The sequence below is a fragment of the Pan paniscus genome, chromosome 17 (genome assembly GCF_029289425.2).
Source record: "Pan paniscus chromosome 17, NHGRI_mPanPan1-v2.0_pri, whole genome shotgun sequence".
Taxonomy (NCBI): Eukaryota; Metazoa; Chordata; class Mammalia; order Primates; family Hominidae; genus Pan; species Pan paniscus.
Window position 1 is genome coordinate 97,570,978 of NC_073266.2, and position 17,181 is coordinate 97,588,158.

The 17,181-nt window shown below is 54.9% G+C and overlaps 1 protein-coding gene across 13 annotated transcripts in view; it reads right to left on the reverse strand.

Annotated features, from left to right (window-relative positions):
• The window catches only part of SLC66A2 (solute carrier family 66 member 2), a 47,567-nt gene extending 30,488 nt beyond the window's left edge, over positions 1-17,079 (reverse strand). For 3 of the 13 annotated variants that reach the window (XM_057300448.1, XM_057300447.1, XM_057300446.1), the window contains exons 1-3: positions 16,892-16,964; positions 16,034-16,335; positions 8,324-8,457 (exon numbers count right to left, since the gene is read on the reverse strand). In XM_057300448.1, coding sequence (XP_057156431.1) covers positions 8,324-8,457; positions 16,034-16,236 — 337 coding nt within the window. In that variant the 5' untranslated portion in view covers positions 16,237-16,335; positions 16,892-16,964. Of the gene's footprint in view, positions 1-393; positions 842-8,323; positions 8,458-14,823; positions 14,965-16,033; positions 16,336-16,891 lie in introns of those variants that run through there. The other 10 variants (XR_008621904.2, XM_055102527.2, XM_055102520.2 and 7 more) reach the window with 10 other exon arrangements.
• Positions 17,080-17,181: the final 102 nt, after the last annotated feature.

A 17,181-nucleotide genomic window follows, 5' to 3' on the forward strand; every position in this document is an offset into this window, starting at 1 on the left:
AAGGCAGGAACTGCAATATTTCTACCAAATTTGAGGGTTTTATAAACCAATGCAGCATACAAAGTGCAGTCTTCTCTCCTCCCTCAGCCTCCCCCAGCCCTGCCTCTTGGATTCTATGGGTCCCTCAGCTCGTCCTCTCTGTTGCTTTGATTTACACAACATCCCTCTCCACGGGCGCCTCTTCTAAAGACCAAGATCCTCAAGGGGTGGGAGGGAGGGACCACCCAAGGCAGGACTGCTCAGTCCACACTGTTTCCCTTCTCACATCCAGGTGTGACTGTGAACAGGCAATGGTGGGAGGCAGCCAGCCGGCAGGCTGGGGAAAAAGACATGGTTCAGGCTGCAGAGTCACATCCCACACCAGGCTGTGTCCTAGGCACAGCGTCAAGCTACCTGAGGCTCCTTGCCCGGAAAGCAGTGTGATCAGATCCACGTTTGTGTAGGACGGAATGCAGAGTTTTGATGCTGAGAGAGCTGCCAGGAACATTTTCAACAGTCACACACTTCCACAAATCTGTGCTGAACACGTCCTCCAGACCAGGCACTCAGGATCCAAAAAGGGCCCAGCAACATTTTCCTTTTCCTCCACACTCGGCATCAGGAGGTGGTGTCAGTGTCTTCTCCCCTTGATCATGGGTGGGCTTGTGACCACTCCAGTCCACAGAAGCAATGCTGTGATTTCCAAGACTTAGGTCATAAAAAAGATACAGCTTCCACCTGCTTTCTCAGGTAGCTCCCCCTTGGGACCTGGCCGCCATGTTGTGAGGAAGCCCAGGTCTCATGAGGAGGACTTGGTGGGTGTCCCAGCAGAGCCTGGGTGGAGGTCCCAGCAGATAGATGGCTAGCACCAGCCATGCCAAAGAGCGAGTGAGGGAGAGAGAGAGAGAGAAAAAGCAAGAGAATGAGCTTCAAGGGCTGCAGCCCTAGCCTTTGAGCCTCCCCAGATGCTACTGAGGACAGCAGAGACCAGCTATTCTTGCCAAGCTCTGCCCAAAATGCACTCACAAGCAAAATAATTGTTGTCCTTCCAAGTCCTAAGATTTGGGGTAACTTGTGGAGTAGCCAAAGAGACTGGAACAAGAGAGACACAACAAGTTATGGTTCCACATGGCCAGCAGGAAGGAGGCTGGCTGGGCCACAGAGGCCATCACCTGCTTCCTGGGACTTTGGTCCATGTCACGACTGGAGACCACTGCTGTTGGCACATGAAGAAAGGTTTGCACTGTACCCTGTCGGTACGGCGTGTATGGGGAGTGCAGGGGTGATAGTGACAGGGAGGTGCCAGACAGCCTGGGACCAGGGAAGAGCACATGATCACAGTGGCCCAGGCGAGCCCCCAATGGGAGGTACACAGGCAGATACAGGGATTCCTAATGTGACGTCCAAGAATCTCAATAAACCCCTGAAAATGCATGCAAGATGGCACATGACCCCTACATACAACACATTTTCCAGCTTTCTTGAACTATAACTAACTCACCTGTTTAAAGTGTACAATTCAATGGTTTTTAGGATATCCACAGTTGTGCAAACACCATCACTATCTAATTTCAGGACATCTTCAGCACCCCAAAAAGAAACCCTTGACTAACCAGCAGCCACTCCCTCTCCCTGGCCTCCAGCCTGGAACTCTGAGTGTTGAGATTTGGGACAAATTTCAAGTAAATTCAACCACCTGACTTTGAGCCACAGACAATTATTTCTCAAATAACCCCTAAGAGGAACTTAAAAGCAAAAAAGTACATGATAAAACAAAGTTAAACTTTATAAAAGCAATATTTAAAATGAAACAAATGACCCCGTGTATCCAGTTGCTGGTGCACCCCTGACAAGGTGCGTTTGTTTCCTGGTGACGTAACATGCAGCAGCGACCTGACCTCCGTTCCCAGCGGGAAGTGTCCTGAGGATGTGCAATCCTGAGCATATAAACCTCCACCCCCAATAAAACAAACGTTTTCAGTAACCGGGAGGCCGGCGCTGGCATGGTGACCCTCAGACTGCCGTGCACAGAGAGGGCTAAGGGAGGCATGAGGATGCCACATTCCATTATTTGTGGGGTCCTTGAGGGCAGAAGGGAGGCAGAGCTCAGGCTAAGCGACACGGCCAGGCCTGGAGGTTTGAAGTCAAATGGAAAGAATTGGTGTCCACTCATGAAGTATTTCACCTCACCAAAAAAAACTCCCTAGCTCCATCCACTGAAAAAGCCAAAAAATCAACCTGTAGGCCAACCCTCACACATGCCTCGGCCGTGGTCTCCAAACACTGTGTCCCAGATACCAGAGCTCCTTGGAGAAACGACGGATTCTAGGTCTGGGGCAGGAGATGTAGCCGCCACACGAGCACCCTGTTATACCAGGATCCTGTGTAGAAGCGAGACCCCTCATGCTGGGTCGAAAGGGCCCAGCAGCATCTGACGCGGCTCCCCGGCCAGAGGGAAGAACTGGAGCGTTAACAAGCGTAATAATCCAGTAACACACCAAACGTCCAACTCATATGTTCAGAATGACTCAGAAACATGCACTCATCATGGCAAGATGCTAGGGAACCAACTCTGAAAACTGGTAAAGAGACCCGCATTTCCTTTATAAATTACACCTGTGGATAGCCGAACAATGGGTACCCGCCCATTTCTCTGCAGAGGGGCTCCAGCTAACAGACAACAAACATCCTGCAGCCCCTGATGAGCTGACGGCCTCAGCATGAGCCCCACAGTGGCCGCTGACCACACGCACCTCCGATGGAACGACGCAACCATCCTGCGAAACACAAGAACCAAACCTGGATCCGATAGGGCCTCGGGGTCCGCTATCTTTTTAAAATGCTCTTTCACAGAAAGAGCCAAGGACAGAACACCTTGTCCTTGTCCACATCCCAGGGACATAAAGACACGAGGAAACACCAGGAGTGCCATCTCCACTGCAGGGCTTCCCAAAACTCAGCCTGCAGGAGTACTCAGCAATCTTGTTAAAAATGCAGGTGGCACTGATGCCGCAATACAGACCACGGGCAAAGTTGAGAGGAGCTAAGGGAGAACCCACGGATTTTTAAACAACAAAATTGTATATACTGCCAGGCACAGGGGCTCACACCTGTAATCCCAACGCTTTGGGAGGCTGAGGTGGGAGGATCGCTTGGCTTGAACCCAGGAATTCAAGGCGATAATGAGCTTTGATAACACCACCACTGCACTCCAGCCTGGGCAACAGAGTGAGACCCTGTCTCAAAAAAAAAAAGAAAGAAAGAAAAAAGAAAAACCTGCAGGAAGGAGACCTGAATGCAACTGTGGGTCCAATCACCCTCGGGGCTTTATGCCACCCTACCTACTTGGTAAACGCTTGAAATTCTCCATAATGCAAAGTGAAAGGTAAAAAGAAATAACCCAGCACACGAGAGACAGGTGTGCACTCACTCCCAACCGCAGTCAGCCATGGCCTGGCCGAAGAGGCTCAGCTCTACCCAGGGGTTGCACCGTGCTGATGCCAGCCCTGCCTTCCTCAGGCTGGGCACTCGGGGCCCTGTGGGACATCTCCCTCCAGGGAGGGGCTCTGACCCTGACTCACAGCGAAAAGGGCTTGGGAAAACATCTCAGTGGAATGAGGGTTTCTTTTTAAAGTCTGATCATAATTTTGAAAATTATGCCAATTTTGTGAAAGGCGACTGTAGAAGAAAAAAGGAAGAGACTTGGAAAGCATGCCACGAGGTTCAAAGTAGTCACCTCTGGAGGGTGGGGTGGAGGCTGTTTTTTTGTTTTGTTTTGTTTTGTTTTTTAAGATGGAGTCTCGCCCTGTGGCCCAGGCTGGAATGCAATGGCCCAATCTTGGCTCACTGCAACCTCCAGCTCCAGGGTTCAAGTGATTCTCCCACCTCAGCCTTCTGAGTAGCTGGGATTACAGGCACGCGCCACCACGCCCAGCTAACTTTTTGTATCTTTAGTAGAGACGGGGTTTCACCATGTTGGCCAGGATGGTCTCGAACTCCCGACCTCGTGATCCGCCCACCTCGGCCTCCCAAAGTGCTGGGATTACAGGCATGAGCCGCTGCGACCGGCCAGAAGCTGTTTTACTTTATATTCTGTCTTCCCCAAATGTCTACCATGAGCATGCACTGTTCTTTATAATCAGACAACAAATTATGTATCTAATTTTTTAAGTAACCTACTCTTTCTTAATACCATTTATGTTTCTTTTATATTAACTTTCAAACTGAATTTGTGACCTTCAAAACTTAAAATCCCTATAAAAGATAGCTGGAAAACATTTCCGCTTTTATTTCATTAGGTCGTCTGACCATCCATGAGCACAGTGAAATGCAGCTATTCAAACGTTTCCTCATAAGTTATTTTCATGTCCTCATCGGTCTGCCAAGAATTGTGCCTCTCAAGGCCCATGGTCCCCCTTGGCATGTCCTCACCCTCAGGGTGAGGCTCAAGAATGTACCTGGCAAAAGCAATAATTGACAAAGGGCTAATTAAACTAAAGAGCTGCTGCATAGCAAAAGAAACTATCAACAGAGCAAACAGACAACCTACAGATGGGAGAAAATTTTTGCAAACTACGCATTTGACAAAGGTCTAATATCCAGCAACTATAAGGAACTTAAATTTACAAGAAAAAAATGAATAACCCCATTAAAAAGTGGGCAAAGGACATGAACACTTTTCAAAAGAAGACATACATGCGGCCAACAAGCATATGAAAAAAAGCTCAACGTCACTGATCATTAGAGAAACACAAATCAAAACCACAATGAGATGCCGTCGCATACCAGTCAGAATGGCTATTAATAAAAAAAAAAATAACAGATGCTGGTGGGGTTGTGAAGAAAAAGGAACACTTACATACTGTTGGTGGGAGTGTAAATTAGCTCAACCATTGCAGAAGATGGTGTGGTGATTCCTCAAAGACCAGAAATACCATTCAACCCAACAATCCCGGTACTGGGTATAAACGCCAGGAATATAAATCATTCTACTATAGACACACACGTATGTTCACTGCAGCACTATTCACACTAGCAAAGACTTGGAATTAACCTAAATGCCCATCAATGAAAATCATCTAGATTTTCTTCTGGATGAAGCAAATGTGGTACGTATACAGCACGGAATACGATGCAGCCATAAAAGAGAACAAGATCGTATCCTTCAGAGGAGCACGGATGGAGCTGGAGGCCATCATCCTTAGCAAACTAACACGGGAACAGAAGACCAAATGCCGCACGTTCTCACGTGTAAGTGGGAGCTAAATGATGAGAACACATGGACACACAGAGGGGAACAACAGCCACTAGGGCCTGTCGGGGGCTGGAGAGCAGGAGGAGGGAGAGGACCAGGAAAAATAACCAATGGGTACTAGGCTTAATACCTGGGTGATGAAATAATCTGCACACTGGCCGGGCGCCGTGGGTCACGCCCGTAATGCCAGCACTTTGGGAGGCCAAGGTGGGTGGGTCACTTGAGGTCAGGAGTTCAGGAGTTAGAGAAATAATCTATACACTAAACCCCCGTGACAAGCAATTTACCTATATAACAAACCTGCACATGTACCTGAACTTAAAAGCTTAAAAAAAAAACAGAACATGTTCAGAGCCAACAACCTTCCCTTAAAGGTGACGCCGCTGACAGGAAGACAAGGCTGGCCACCTTGCTTGGCACAGGGCTGTGCTGCAGGAGCTACCGATCGGGCGGCCAGAAGCCAGAGCTTTCAGTCTGAACTCCAGTGATGTTCCTGCCTTGCCCTCCCCTCTCCTGGCAGATGAGGCAGAGAGGACATGAGCCCACACCTTTCACCAAGGCGCCCTGCAGGAACAGGCCTGGCCCATCCACCAAGGGGACGTGGACATGTATAAACTCAAACCGGACTCCAATGTTAAGAGTGCTGCAGAGGTAAATCTTGAGAATTCTTTAACACACACAGCTACACCCCAGGACACAGAGCTCAAGAGTGGATGTCCCACTTGAGGTCATTTGGGGCCCAGGAGTCATGCAGCTTGGTTCTCAGTCCTCCCCGAGGGAGGGCAGGCACAGGTCACCCAGGCTGACCCCAGAAGCCTGGCCCCCTACCCCTCGTGGTGGCCCTGGACTGCTTCCCAAATACTCCAGGCCTGAGGAAAGGGTGCCCCAGCTTCCTATCGCCTCCGTAACAAGGTACCACAAACGTGGCAGCCACAATGCAGGCTGATTATCTTAATTCTGGAGGCCGGAGGCCCAGTGGTCTCCTGGACTAAAACCAAGGCTGTGTCTCCCACCCATTCAAGCACGGGCAGAACTCAGCTCCCTGTGGTCGGGGGCTCTGCTGCCTGTAAAGCGACGGCCGACCCATGGCAGAGAGCCAGGCCCTCAGCTCCAGCACCTCACCATCTCCTCTGCGGCCCTTGTTCACGTCTGAGGACCCCTGGGATTAGGTTATGCCACAGGATAATCCAGGACCAGCCCCCTCAAGAGTCTCTCTGCCATGTACAGTGGCACGTCACAGGTTCCCAGGATCAGGGCACGGACGTCTCCGGGGGCCATTATTCTGCACACCCACAGAGGGTGTTTAAAATTCAGATTCCAGGCCTAGCTCTGGAAACTGGGACTCACATTTTTAACTCATCCTGGGTAACCAGAAGAGAAGTACTCCTTTGGAAGAAGTGACACAGAACGCCAGGCATCCACCATCCCACTCCCTTCTCCTCTGAGACAAGCCTGAACCTGCACCTGCTGGTAAAATGAATGCAGGTGGGGAGCTTACGATGCCGCTTCTAGGGGTATCCCAGTGTTCCAACACACACTCACATTAAACCCCACGCTGGCTGCTCTGCCTAGACACTCACAACCTGCCGTCTCTGGGACCTCGCATCAAGCCACTGCCAGCAAGGTCACAAGGTCTGGCCTCATGTCCAGAGCCCGAGGACAGCAGAAACACCCAGCAACGCACTGGGCATCTTAGGCACAAACCGTTCTCTCGGCCAGCCGGCCCTCCCACAGTGAGAACATTCTTGTTCCAAGTTAAATACTGAGGTTCAAAGGGGCAGGGAACACGCCATGAGGAGCTCAGGTCCAGAGAAGGAGCAAAAGCCTTGCGGGGAGCAAGACCGAGTCACCTAAGCAGAAATGTAAAACCGCAACTCCTCATGCGGGGAATCCGGCCGGTTCTTGAAAGCCTGCTTTCTAGGCAAGATCTGTGGTATCATCAGCACCATCTCTGGTGTAATTTCAAACCCAAAACACAATAGAAGGGAACAGAGCAGAGACTCAGAGGAGAGGAGAATGGCGTGAATGGGGAGAAAGAACAGAACACCGCAGAAAAGACGCTGGAGCTCATCTCTGTGGCCCCAACGACACTAACTGGCCCAGGTCACACTGGCTGGAGGCTGGTCTGGTTTCTACAGAGGCTGAAAGCAGCACACAGTCACCTCAGTCTAGAAACAGAAGCAGACAAAAAGGCAGAGGTGGGAATCCTCTCCAACAGGAAGAAGTAGTGGTCAGGAATAGAAACACAGGGACACAGCTCCCCGGCAAGAGCTCAAATCCACAGAAGCCCCAAACTTAAACTCTGGGAAGATACTCTTCTCCAAGTGATGGCTGAGATCAATCTCTCTCTCAAAGCCAAAGTGAGTGCTGTCTTAGATTTAGTAATTAGAAGAAAAACAAAAGGAAGGATTTAACCCTCCTGCACACAAGAAGCCCGCCAGCCTGCATGTTCAAACAGAGTTCAGACTGGAACAAACTGTGCAATAGGCAAAAACTGGAAGAAGTATCTTCTATTTTCTAAGCTGCCAAAGGTTAAGGAGCCAGGTGTGCTGAGCATGTAATTGGTCCTGCCCAGCTGTCAACACTGCAGTGTGCTCCGGATAAAGGGGCTGCCTGACCCTGCGGGGTGACTCGGGGTCTGTTTAACAAGGTCTGTGAGGAAGACCCTGGCTAAGGTAGCCCGTGAGTCACAGCAGAACTGAAAGGGTGTGTTTTGTGTACAGGCCACGCACACAGACGAAACGCCTGACCTGGTACCGTCTGACCTGATGGGCCAGGCACAGGTGAGCACTTCTTGTTCTGACACAGAAAGCGTCTGGGATGGCGCTCACAGCCAAGAGGAACCGTGAAGATGTGTTGAGGCCTCACCCAACTTCCAGTGAAGAAACTATTATCTTGAATTGCTTCAAGTCATAAACCGTTTAACTGAAGTCATTTAACATACTGAAAACGCTATCAGCTGGAGATAACAGCACCACTTGGTGAAATGAAAGCTGCTTGGATCAGGACAGATTAGAGTGGCTTTTGTTTCACCAGAGTCACCTACGCCCTGATTCCCTGGGACTTTATTCCGAAGCGCCGGCCACCAACCTGCAAAGGAGCGGCGCCTGGCGTTGAGCTCGTTGGCCACACGGACCTCGGTGCACAGCTTCAGCATCAGCAGCATGGTCAGGATCATGATGGCGCTCTGCCACAGCAGCGGGGACTCAAAGCGCCTCCCAAACCTGCGGGAGAGACGCGGTGTCAGGGGGGAGGTCCACCCATGCCACTTCTCCCAGTCCCGAACCTGCAGCGGGAGAGACCCGGGTCAGGAGGGAGGCCCACCCACATCGCCTCTCCCAGTCCCGAACCTGCAGCAGGAGACACCTGGGTCAGGAGGAAGGCCCACCCACGCCGCCCCTCCCAGTCCTGAACCTGCAGCCGGAGAGACCCTGTGTCAGGCCCACCCACATCGCCTCTCCCAGTCCCGAACCTGCAGCAGGAAAGACTGCCCACCCACTCCACCTCTCCCAGGCCCCAAGCGGCATCCCGGGGAAGGAGCCCAGGAGTTGGCAAACACCACAGTGACCAGGCACCTGTTGCCCATCTCCCAGACTCCAGGTGGGGTGGGGCTCCAGGGAGGGGCCGTAAGACCCCCATACAGCCTGACTCAGAACCCCTCGGCACATTTGGCGCTCCCCAGAACCAGTGGCCCAGGCACTGGTACCCGGGTCTAGTGGCCCTGAGTCCCCTCCCACAGCTCAGCCCAGGTGCCCCAGGCCCTCCCTGCAGCCTCCGGGTTGCCACCAGGCAAGAAGCCCAGTTTCTAGCTCACAGCAGCCCTGCTTCCTGCCTGGGGAAGGCGGGGATCGTGTGCAGAGCAGCAGGTGGGCCAGACGCGAAATTCCCACATGCACACACACTCCCACAGAAGAGAAGACAGCCAAGGCTCTGCACCACCCCCGCCCCCACGCCTCCCTGGCCCCGAGCTCCTCTAGCTGCAGGCTCCCAGGCCTTCTTGCTGACTTTTGACCAGGGTTGAGCATCTCTTCAGCTCAGCTAGGAGCCTCTGCAGGGCAGAACCACAGGCCAATGACTGGCAGTCTCTTGCCTCCCTGCGGTCTCTGCCTCCCCAGAGCCGCCACAGAGCTGGGACATGTGCCTGCAGAGCCACCACCTCCAAGGCTGGGCTGTGTGGCACGCACTCATAGAAAGCCCCAACCCCTGACTGTTCCAGCGCGGGAATCTCAATCAGCCTGCAGTTTGGCCTGAAGGGAATTTTCAAAACTTGAACTGGTCACCAACATGTCAAAGTCAGGAGATCCTACATAACAGCCTCATTTCCCAACTTCTGAAAAACTGGAAGACCTAGCAACAACCACCACAGCCCCCACCTCTCTCCAGCTCCCATGCAGCACCCCCTTAACAAGAAGCAGAAGAAGGGGGAACCCCACAGCTCCCTCAGCACCCCCTTATCAACTCAGAGCAGAAGCAGGGGGAATCCCATAGGCCCCTTAGCACCCCCTTATCAACACAGAGCAGAAGCAGGGGGAACCCCACAGCCCCCTCAGCACCTCCTTATCAACAGAACAGGAACAGGGGGAACCCCATAGCCCCCTCAGCACTGCCTTATCAACTCAGAGCAGGAACAAGGGGAACCCCGTAGCCCCCTCAGCAGGTGAGCCAGCCCAGCAGGTAAGAAGGTTCCACTTGAAGGTGAGGCTCCCACAGCAACCAGGAAAAAGCCACAGACGTTCTCCTGGGAGGACAGGGAGCCAGGATGCAGTCCTCAGAGGGTGGCCATGCTGATTCCCTCTGTGCTGGCTTCAGAGACCAAGGCCCTTCCCTGTCTCCTGGGAGCTTTTCAGCAGAGGGAGCAGCTGCCTGAGGTCACAGAGACTCAGGGAGCAGAGGGAAGGGCAGAGAAAACAGTAGCCTGGGCCTGGGGCGGACAGGGGGCCAGACAGGCAAGCAGACAAGCTGCATCTCACCCAGGTCAGCAGCACCAGCCCAGGGTGGACAGGGGGCCAGACAGGCAAGCAGACAAGCTGCATCTCACCCAGGTCAGCAGCACTGGCCCAGGGTGGACAGGGGGCCAGGCAGGCAGGCACACAAGCTGTACCTCCAGGAATATCACCCAGGTCAGCAGGGGCCACCATGATCCCCTTGCCTTACTGGATGCTTCCCTAGGAAGCCTCTGAGAAACACACAAGGCAAGACTAAGAGGCAAAGAGAAGAAGGGAGGGTGATGGGCCCAAGGACAGAGGACGGCCAGCAGCAAAGAGGCAGCTTGAACAGGGTTTTCTGGGCCTGAGGCACAGGCCGGAGGTGCAGGGACACTGCAGGAGCAGGAGTGCAGGGGGCACGGGCACTCTGCCCACAGGCTGGCTCCAGCCCCCACACCGGCCCCCTCCAGGCCTCAGCCTCTGCACCATAAAGCACAGATCGCAACCCCCAAGGCTGGAGGATACAGCCAAGCTCACAGTCACTTCCAGGGCCGTTCTCCACTGCCTACCAAGCGGCCTGGGTGCCGGTCAACCCACCCACAGAGACCTGAGGCTGAGGAGGTGACGCTGGGCAAGCATCTAAAACAGGCCAGTCCCCTGGGACACACGGAGGCCACTTCACACCACGTTCACCTCCAGCAATGAGGCTGCACGTGAGCCATTTTGGCCACTCTGTGTGAAAGGCCACCTGCATTTTTTTAAATGTTTAACAGAAGCAATGAATGACCAGACGAAGGAGGAGGCGGGTGAATCAAGGTTTGAGCTTCCCCATAATCCACACATCAAAAATCAAATCTAGAGAAACTCGATATGCACAGTAAAGAATGAGGCCTTTTAAAATGAAGTGAGAGGGTGCCCGGAGGTGAATAGTAAACTAATTTTAGGGTGAAGACAAAGAAAAACACAAAATTTCAAAAAGCACAGTGTTCCACAAAAGATGCACAAGGAACAAAATGAAAACGAAACAGAATCCAGCAGCATTAGTAATTTTAAAAGCTAATTAAAATAGATGCCACATTTACTTCTCAACTTAACTTTTTCTTCCTTTAGTGATAACAGTCTGTGCTGGCCATGAACTCAGGAGAGCACTTTTCCTCTCCTGCCGGAGGGCGTGACTCCCATGCCTCTTCTCACGGCAGGTGCCAGGCAGCCCACCTGTGTGGTGCAGGAGCCTGCTCCTCGGGAAGCACCAAGATACCTCGTCTAAGGTGGACTCTGCAGGTGATCATGCCCAGGTGCCCATCCACAGGGAGAGACAGTAGAGAGGGTGCCCCATAACTGACCAGGCCCACAGAAAAACTTCTCCATGTTCCAAAATCTCACAGAAAAACTCAAGCAGGGCTGGGCACAGTGGCTCACACCTGTAATCCCAGCACTTTGGGAGGCCAAGGCAGGTGGATCACGAGGTCAGGAGTTCAAGACCAGCCTGGCCAATATGGTGAAACCCCATCTCTACTAAAAATACAAAAATTAGCTGGGCGTGGCAGCGGGCGCCTGTAATCCCAGCTATTTGGAAGGCTGAGGCAGGGAACTGCTTGAACCCAGGAGGCGGTGGGTGCAGTGAGCCGAGATTGTGCCACTACACTCCAGCCTGGGCAAGAGCGAGACTCTTGTCTAAAAGAAAAAAAAAATCCAGCAGAAGAGAAGCTTTGTAGCTTTGTATCTACTCTTAGGCACCACTAAAGCTATCACCTTTAGTAACAAAATGTTATGACCTCTCTGATACAATGTTTTCATTCCTCCATCTAAGAGTGCTCCAGCCTGGGTGCTACTGTGGGTGGAGCTGAGGCTCCCAGGGCCCTGCAGCCCAGTGTGGCCTGATCCCCGCCTGGCCTCTCCGCTTTTCCTCCACATACTCACAGCCGGCAAACGCCAGCTATGAGGCATCATTCAGCCCTTCTCCTGGCTTCTGGCACCAACCTGCCAAATCCTGAATGTTGGCATTCCGCAGAGTGTGATCTGCTGAATGCTGGTTTTGCAAAATGGTAGTAAGGACTGTAAGACACAAAAACATGAGTGACCTATGTTTCAGAATCCCTGGGTTTGTACTGTTAAAGCAGCCCCTGCAGGACTGCAGAGCCCCATATGCCATGCACCCCAAATCCCCAACGGGGAGCTGCCCAGAGGGACTGGAGCTCTGAGGACCATGCCCCAACAGCTTTGGAAGCGTGAAGATTCTAACTCCACCACTGTGCTGGCAGACCCCGGCCCCTTCTCACCAGAGCCCAGCCCAGCCCCACCTCTGCTTTCCCCCCCACCCACTCCCCCCAGCCCCTTCTGCCTGGACCCCGGCCCCTTCTCACTGGAGCCTGCCCCAGCCCCACCTCTGCTCTCCCCGTCTCCCGCCCCTTCTCACCACAGCCCAGCCCAGCCCCACCTCTGCTCTCCGCCCCCACCCCAGCCCCTTCTCACCGGAGCCTGCCCCCGCCCCACCTCTGCTCTCCTGCTCCCACCACCCCCAACCCAAACACCGAGTGTGCGTGCGCATGCGTGGAGCTGGGGTTGTGTGTGATGCATCCCACGTGTCACTTCTGCTAAAGCACAAATCCTCTGCCCTACAAACCATGAAATCAAAGGGGCTGTGAACCTACAAAGCCTGGAGAGGGGAAGCCAGGAGTGGGGGTCACAAGAGGCTCCCAAGAGAGAAACAGAAGGGGTCATCATCCCCCTCTGCACAGCAGGACCTGGGGACCGGGTGGGCACAAGAGGATGTGTGGTAGGTAGGGAGGTGGGCTTCGCTGTGTGGAGTGCAGGGATGGCGCATCCTCAGGCTGGAGGGACGCCCAGCAGGAACGAGCGCCCTCTGCTCTCCCCGCTTTCATCCCACCATCTTCTGGAACACACTGGGGCCCTGCGTGTGCACTCAGTGGTCACAGAAGCCATGCATGACCAGGACAGCCCAGGATGTTGATTCTATGAAGAGACCCATGGACAAAGTTCAGAATTCCCTGGAAGGCTGCCCTGTGCTCCACAAAGAAAGAGCTCAAGTGTCTCTCCAAGGCCTGTAAGCAAGAACTCCCAGTCCCAGCTTCAAACCTCTACGTCAGTGCCAGTTAGGCCATGAGGCAATGACAAGATGGCACCAGGAAACTGGGTTAATCTCTGACTTCTCCAAACCAGATACTTAGATGGACATTAGATAGATTCTTTTCTTTCTTTTTTTGAGACAGGCTCTCTCTCTGTTGGCCAGACTGGAGGACAGCTCACTGCAGCCTCGAATTCCTGGGCTTAAGTGATCCTCCTTTCACAGCCTCCCAAGTAGCTAGGACTACAGGTAATGCCCCCATACCTAAGCTAATGTTTCAATTTTTTGTAGAGACGGGGTCTTGCTGTGTTGCATTGGTTGGTCTTGAACTCCTGGCCTCAAGTGATCCTCCCACCCCAGCCTCCAAAAGTGCTGGAATTACAGGAGCGGGCCACCGTGCCCAACCTAATTTATTTTCTTTTAGCAACTTTGAACTATGAGCATACTGGGGAGGGAAACCTCTAAGCGGAACTTCTTTCCCATATGGTTATCCACTCTCAGGCAATTTTCCTCCATTATTTTGGAGAAAATTTATTCTATAACCCCAAAGATGAGTGCAGTGTTCCTTCACAACACACACATGTGAGCTGGGGCTGTAGCAGGCGGCCTGCCGACCAGTGTCTCCCCAACCCCTACAACATGCACTCAAAGTAAACAACAGCATTAGACAATTAGAAACCTACTTCCAGTCAACCTTACGCTCACTGAGGCCACTGCAGCACTGCTAGCCACGTCTCCAAAGCAGGCGATGGGAAAGAAGGAAGGAGTCTCCAAAATGAGCACCCCTGAACCTCCCTCAGATGCAGCCTGGCCCAGAGACAAACCTCGAGACGGGACTGGGACCCAAAATCCTCCTCCGAGGTCGTTGCAGGGGACAAACCTCCCTGCCTCAGAGACAACTCTGGGGAAGAGGCAGCCAACCCACTTGCTCACCTAAAAATCCCTGGCAGGGGCAAAACTAACACCCAGGGACACATGGACCAATGGCTGCCCATGGCCAGGGCTGGGATGAAGGCCACGGAGCAGGGAGCACCCCGGGCCAGGGCCGGGATGAAGGCCACGGAGCAGGGAGCACCCCGGGCCAGGGCCGGGATGAAGGCCACGGAGCAGGGAGCACCCCGGGCCAGGGCCGGGATGAAGGCCACGGAGCAGGGAGCACCCCGGGCCAGGGCCGGGATGAAGGCCACGGAGCAGGGAGCACCCCGGGCCAGGGCCGGGATGAAGGCCACGGAGCAGGGAGCACCCCGGGCCAGGGCCGGGATGAAGGCCACGGAGCAGGGAGCACCCCGGGCCAGGGCTGGGATGAAGGCCACGGAGCAGGGAACACCCCGGCTCATGAACACGGGACACCTCAGCATCAGAACTCATCAAATGGACACGAAAGGGGTGTATTTCATGGAATGCAAATCACACCTCAATAAGGTTGACTTAAAAACTAACAGGTGGGCCAGGCGCGGTGGCTCACGCCTGTAATCCCAACACTTTGGGAGGTCAAGGTGGGTGGATCATGAGGTCAAGGGATCGAGACCATCCTGGTCAACATGGTGAAACCTGGTCTCTACTAAAAATACAAAAATTACCTGGGTATGGTGGCAGGCACCTGTAGTCCCAGCTACTCAGGAGGCCGAGGCAGGAGAATCACTTGAACCCAGGAGGCAGAGGCTGCAGTGAGCTGAGATTGTACCACTGCACTCCAGCCTGGTGACAGAGCGAGACTCTGTCTCAAAAAAAAAACAAAACAAAACTAACAGGCAAAGCAGCAGGTGCGTGATTACTCAGTGACCAGAGTCAGAAGCAGAGTTCTTGACACCAGCAGCCTGGACTCCTCTCCACCCCTCCACCAGGCCCTCTTCATAGGAAGAGCAGCAGACACCGTCCAATCTGCCCGGACAGAGAGGCTGGGATCACCCGGAAGAAAGAAAAATTCCAGACGTTTTTGGCCTTAGAATGCAGCTGTGAGACCTCTTCATTTCCTCTGAAAACTCACCCTCCCAATTATGTCTGGCTTCAACAACTGTTAAAATTAATTTCAATTTCCTTAGCCTAATACAAATACAAAGAGGAAGTTGGGGAGAGGAACAAGACAGTCTCCAGAGAGAGTGACTTCCTATTTAAATAAGGCAGGCCAGGCACCGTGGCTCAGCTTGTAATCCCAGCCCTTTCAGAGGCCCAGTGGGGAGGGATGCTTGAGGCCAGGAGTTCGAGACCAGCCTGGGCAACAAAGTGAGACAACCCCCCCCAACTCCCCTGTCTCCACAAAAAATACAAAAAAAAACAATTAGCCGGGTGTGGTGGTGCGCCTGTGGTCCCAGCTACTCGGGAGGCTGAGATGGGAGGATCACCTGAGCCCAGGAACGTGGAGACTGCGGTGAGCTGTCATGTCATCATGCACTTCAGCCTGGACCACAGAGCAAGACCCTCTCTCAAAACAACAAAGAAAAACTATACAACATGAAAAAGGAGGGCAGGAACGGCTCCTCTCCACAGGCAGGCCTAGGCCAGTGCCCAGCTGAGAGGTCCCTGCTAAGTACCCATGTGGAACATTATGCGAGGAGGCGGATCTGGAGATTTTCTCTGAGATTCTGTGCTCCAACCCCACCGTTTTTCTGGAAAAATAATCTCACCCTAAGAAGTGACTTGCCTGCAGCCACGTACCCCATCCACGGCAGAGTGGGACGCTGGCCCGGCCGGGAGGTGTGGACGCTGCTGCTCCCCCGGCCTCAACCAGAAACCCCAAAGGAGAAACCCTCTTCTCCGGGTGCAGCCCAGGAAAGCAAGCCCCCAACTTACCAGAAGAGTATCCGCAAAATGTTGGCCACCAGCAGCACCAGGCACACGTAGGTGGAGAAGCCGTCGGCGTTCTGCGTCCTGCGAATGTCCCGATACTGCGGGACGTAGGGCACCACCCCTCCGAAGACCATGGCCGCGGCCGCGCCCCAGGACACCAGCTGGTGCAGTGGCACCAGGAGCCAGTCCAGGCCCTCGGCCTCCATCGCAGCGCCCGCCTGGCCGAGGCTGTCACGGGCTCCGCGCCCCGCGGGCCACCGGCCGCCTGCTCATCGCCGCTCCGCGCGCTCCTGCGGCCTCGGGGCCTGCGGGGAGCGGGGAGCTGCTCGAGTTCCGCCCAGGGAGGCTGGGGCGGCGCGCACGGACCCGACCCGACCCGCGCCAGCCGCAGGAACCGAGGCAGAGCGGGGGCGACCGGGGCCCGGGGGGCGCGAGGCGCGGCCCCTGCCTGGGACGTGGGGGTGTCTGGGGGTCCCGAGACGCTCCCGGAGGGGGCTGGGGAGGGGTCCCAGGGCCGGGGTCGAGGACGGGCGAAGCCCCTGGGGTCACCGCCCGGGTGCGCTTAGCCGGCGGGGGTCCACGCGCGCCCCGGGATGGGGTGGGGGAGGGGGCGCAGAGCCCAGGATCGGGGCGCACGGTTCGGGGGAGGGTCACAGGGCCTAGCATGGGGGCGCACGGCTCGGGGGAAGGGGGCGCAGGCCCAGGATGGGGGCGCACGGCTCGCGGGAGGAGGTGCCGGGCCGAGGACCCCACAGGACCAAGCCAGGGGACTGGAGGCCGCGACCAACTGCCCCGGCCCTGCGTCCTCGGCCGCCCTAGGCCGCCCCCCCGAGGACCCCGCGCCGCCCCCGCGCTCCTTACCTGCGCCCCCAGCCCCGCGCCCAGCGCCCCGCGTCCCCGCGCCGCTTACCCGCGCGCGTCTCGGCGTCAGTCCGCTCAGGCGCCGGGAAACCCCGCCCCGTGACGTCACAATGCCGGGCCCCGCCCACGCGGGAGCTGTGAGGAGGCGCCGCGGTGTCCTAGAGCGCGCTGGGCAGGGCGGGCCCAGGCGGGGCCGGGAGCCGGGGCTGTCGGGGCGGTGGGGGCGCGTGGCTCCTCCCGCCCGGTCGGGAAATACCAGCCGGGCGGGGCCGGTCCCTCAGGCCTGGCGC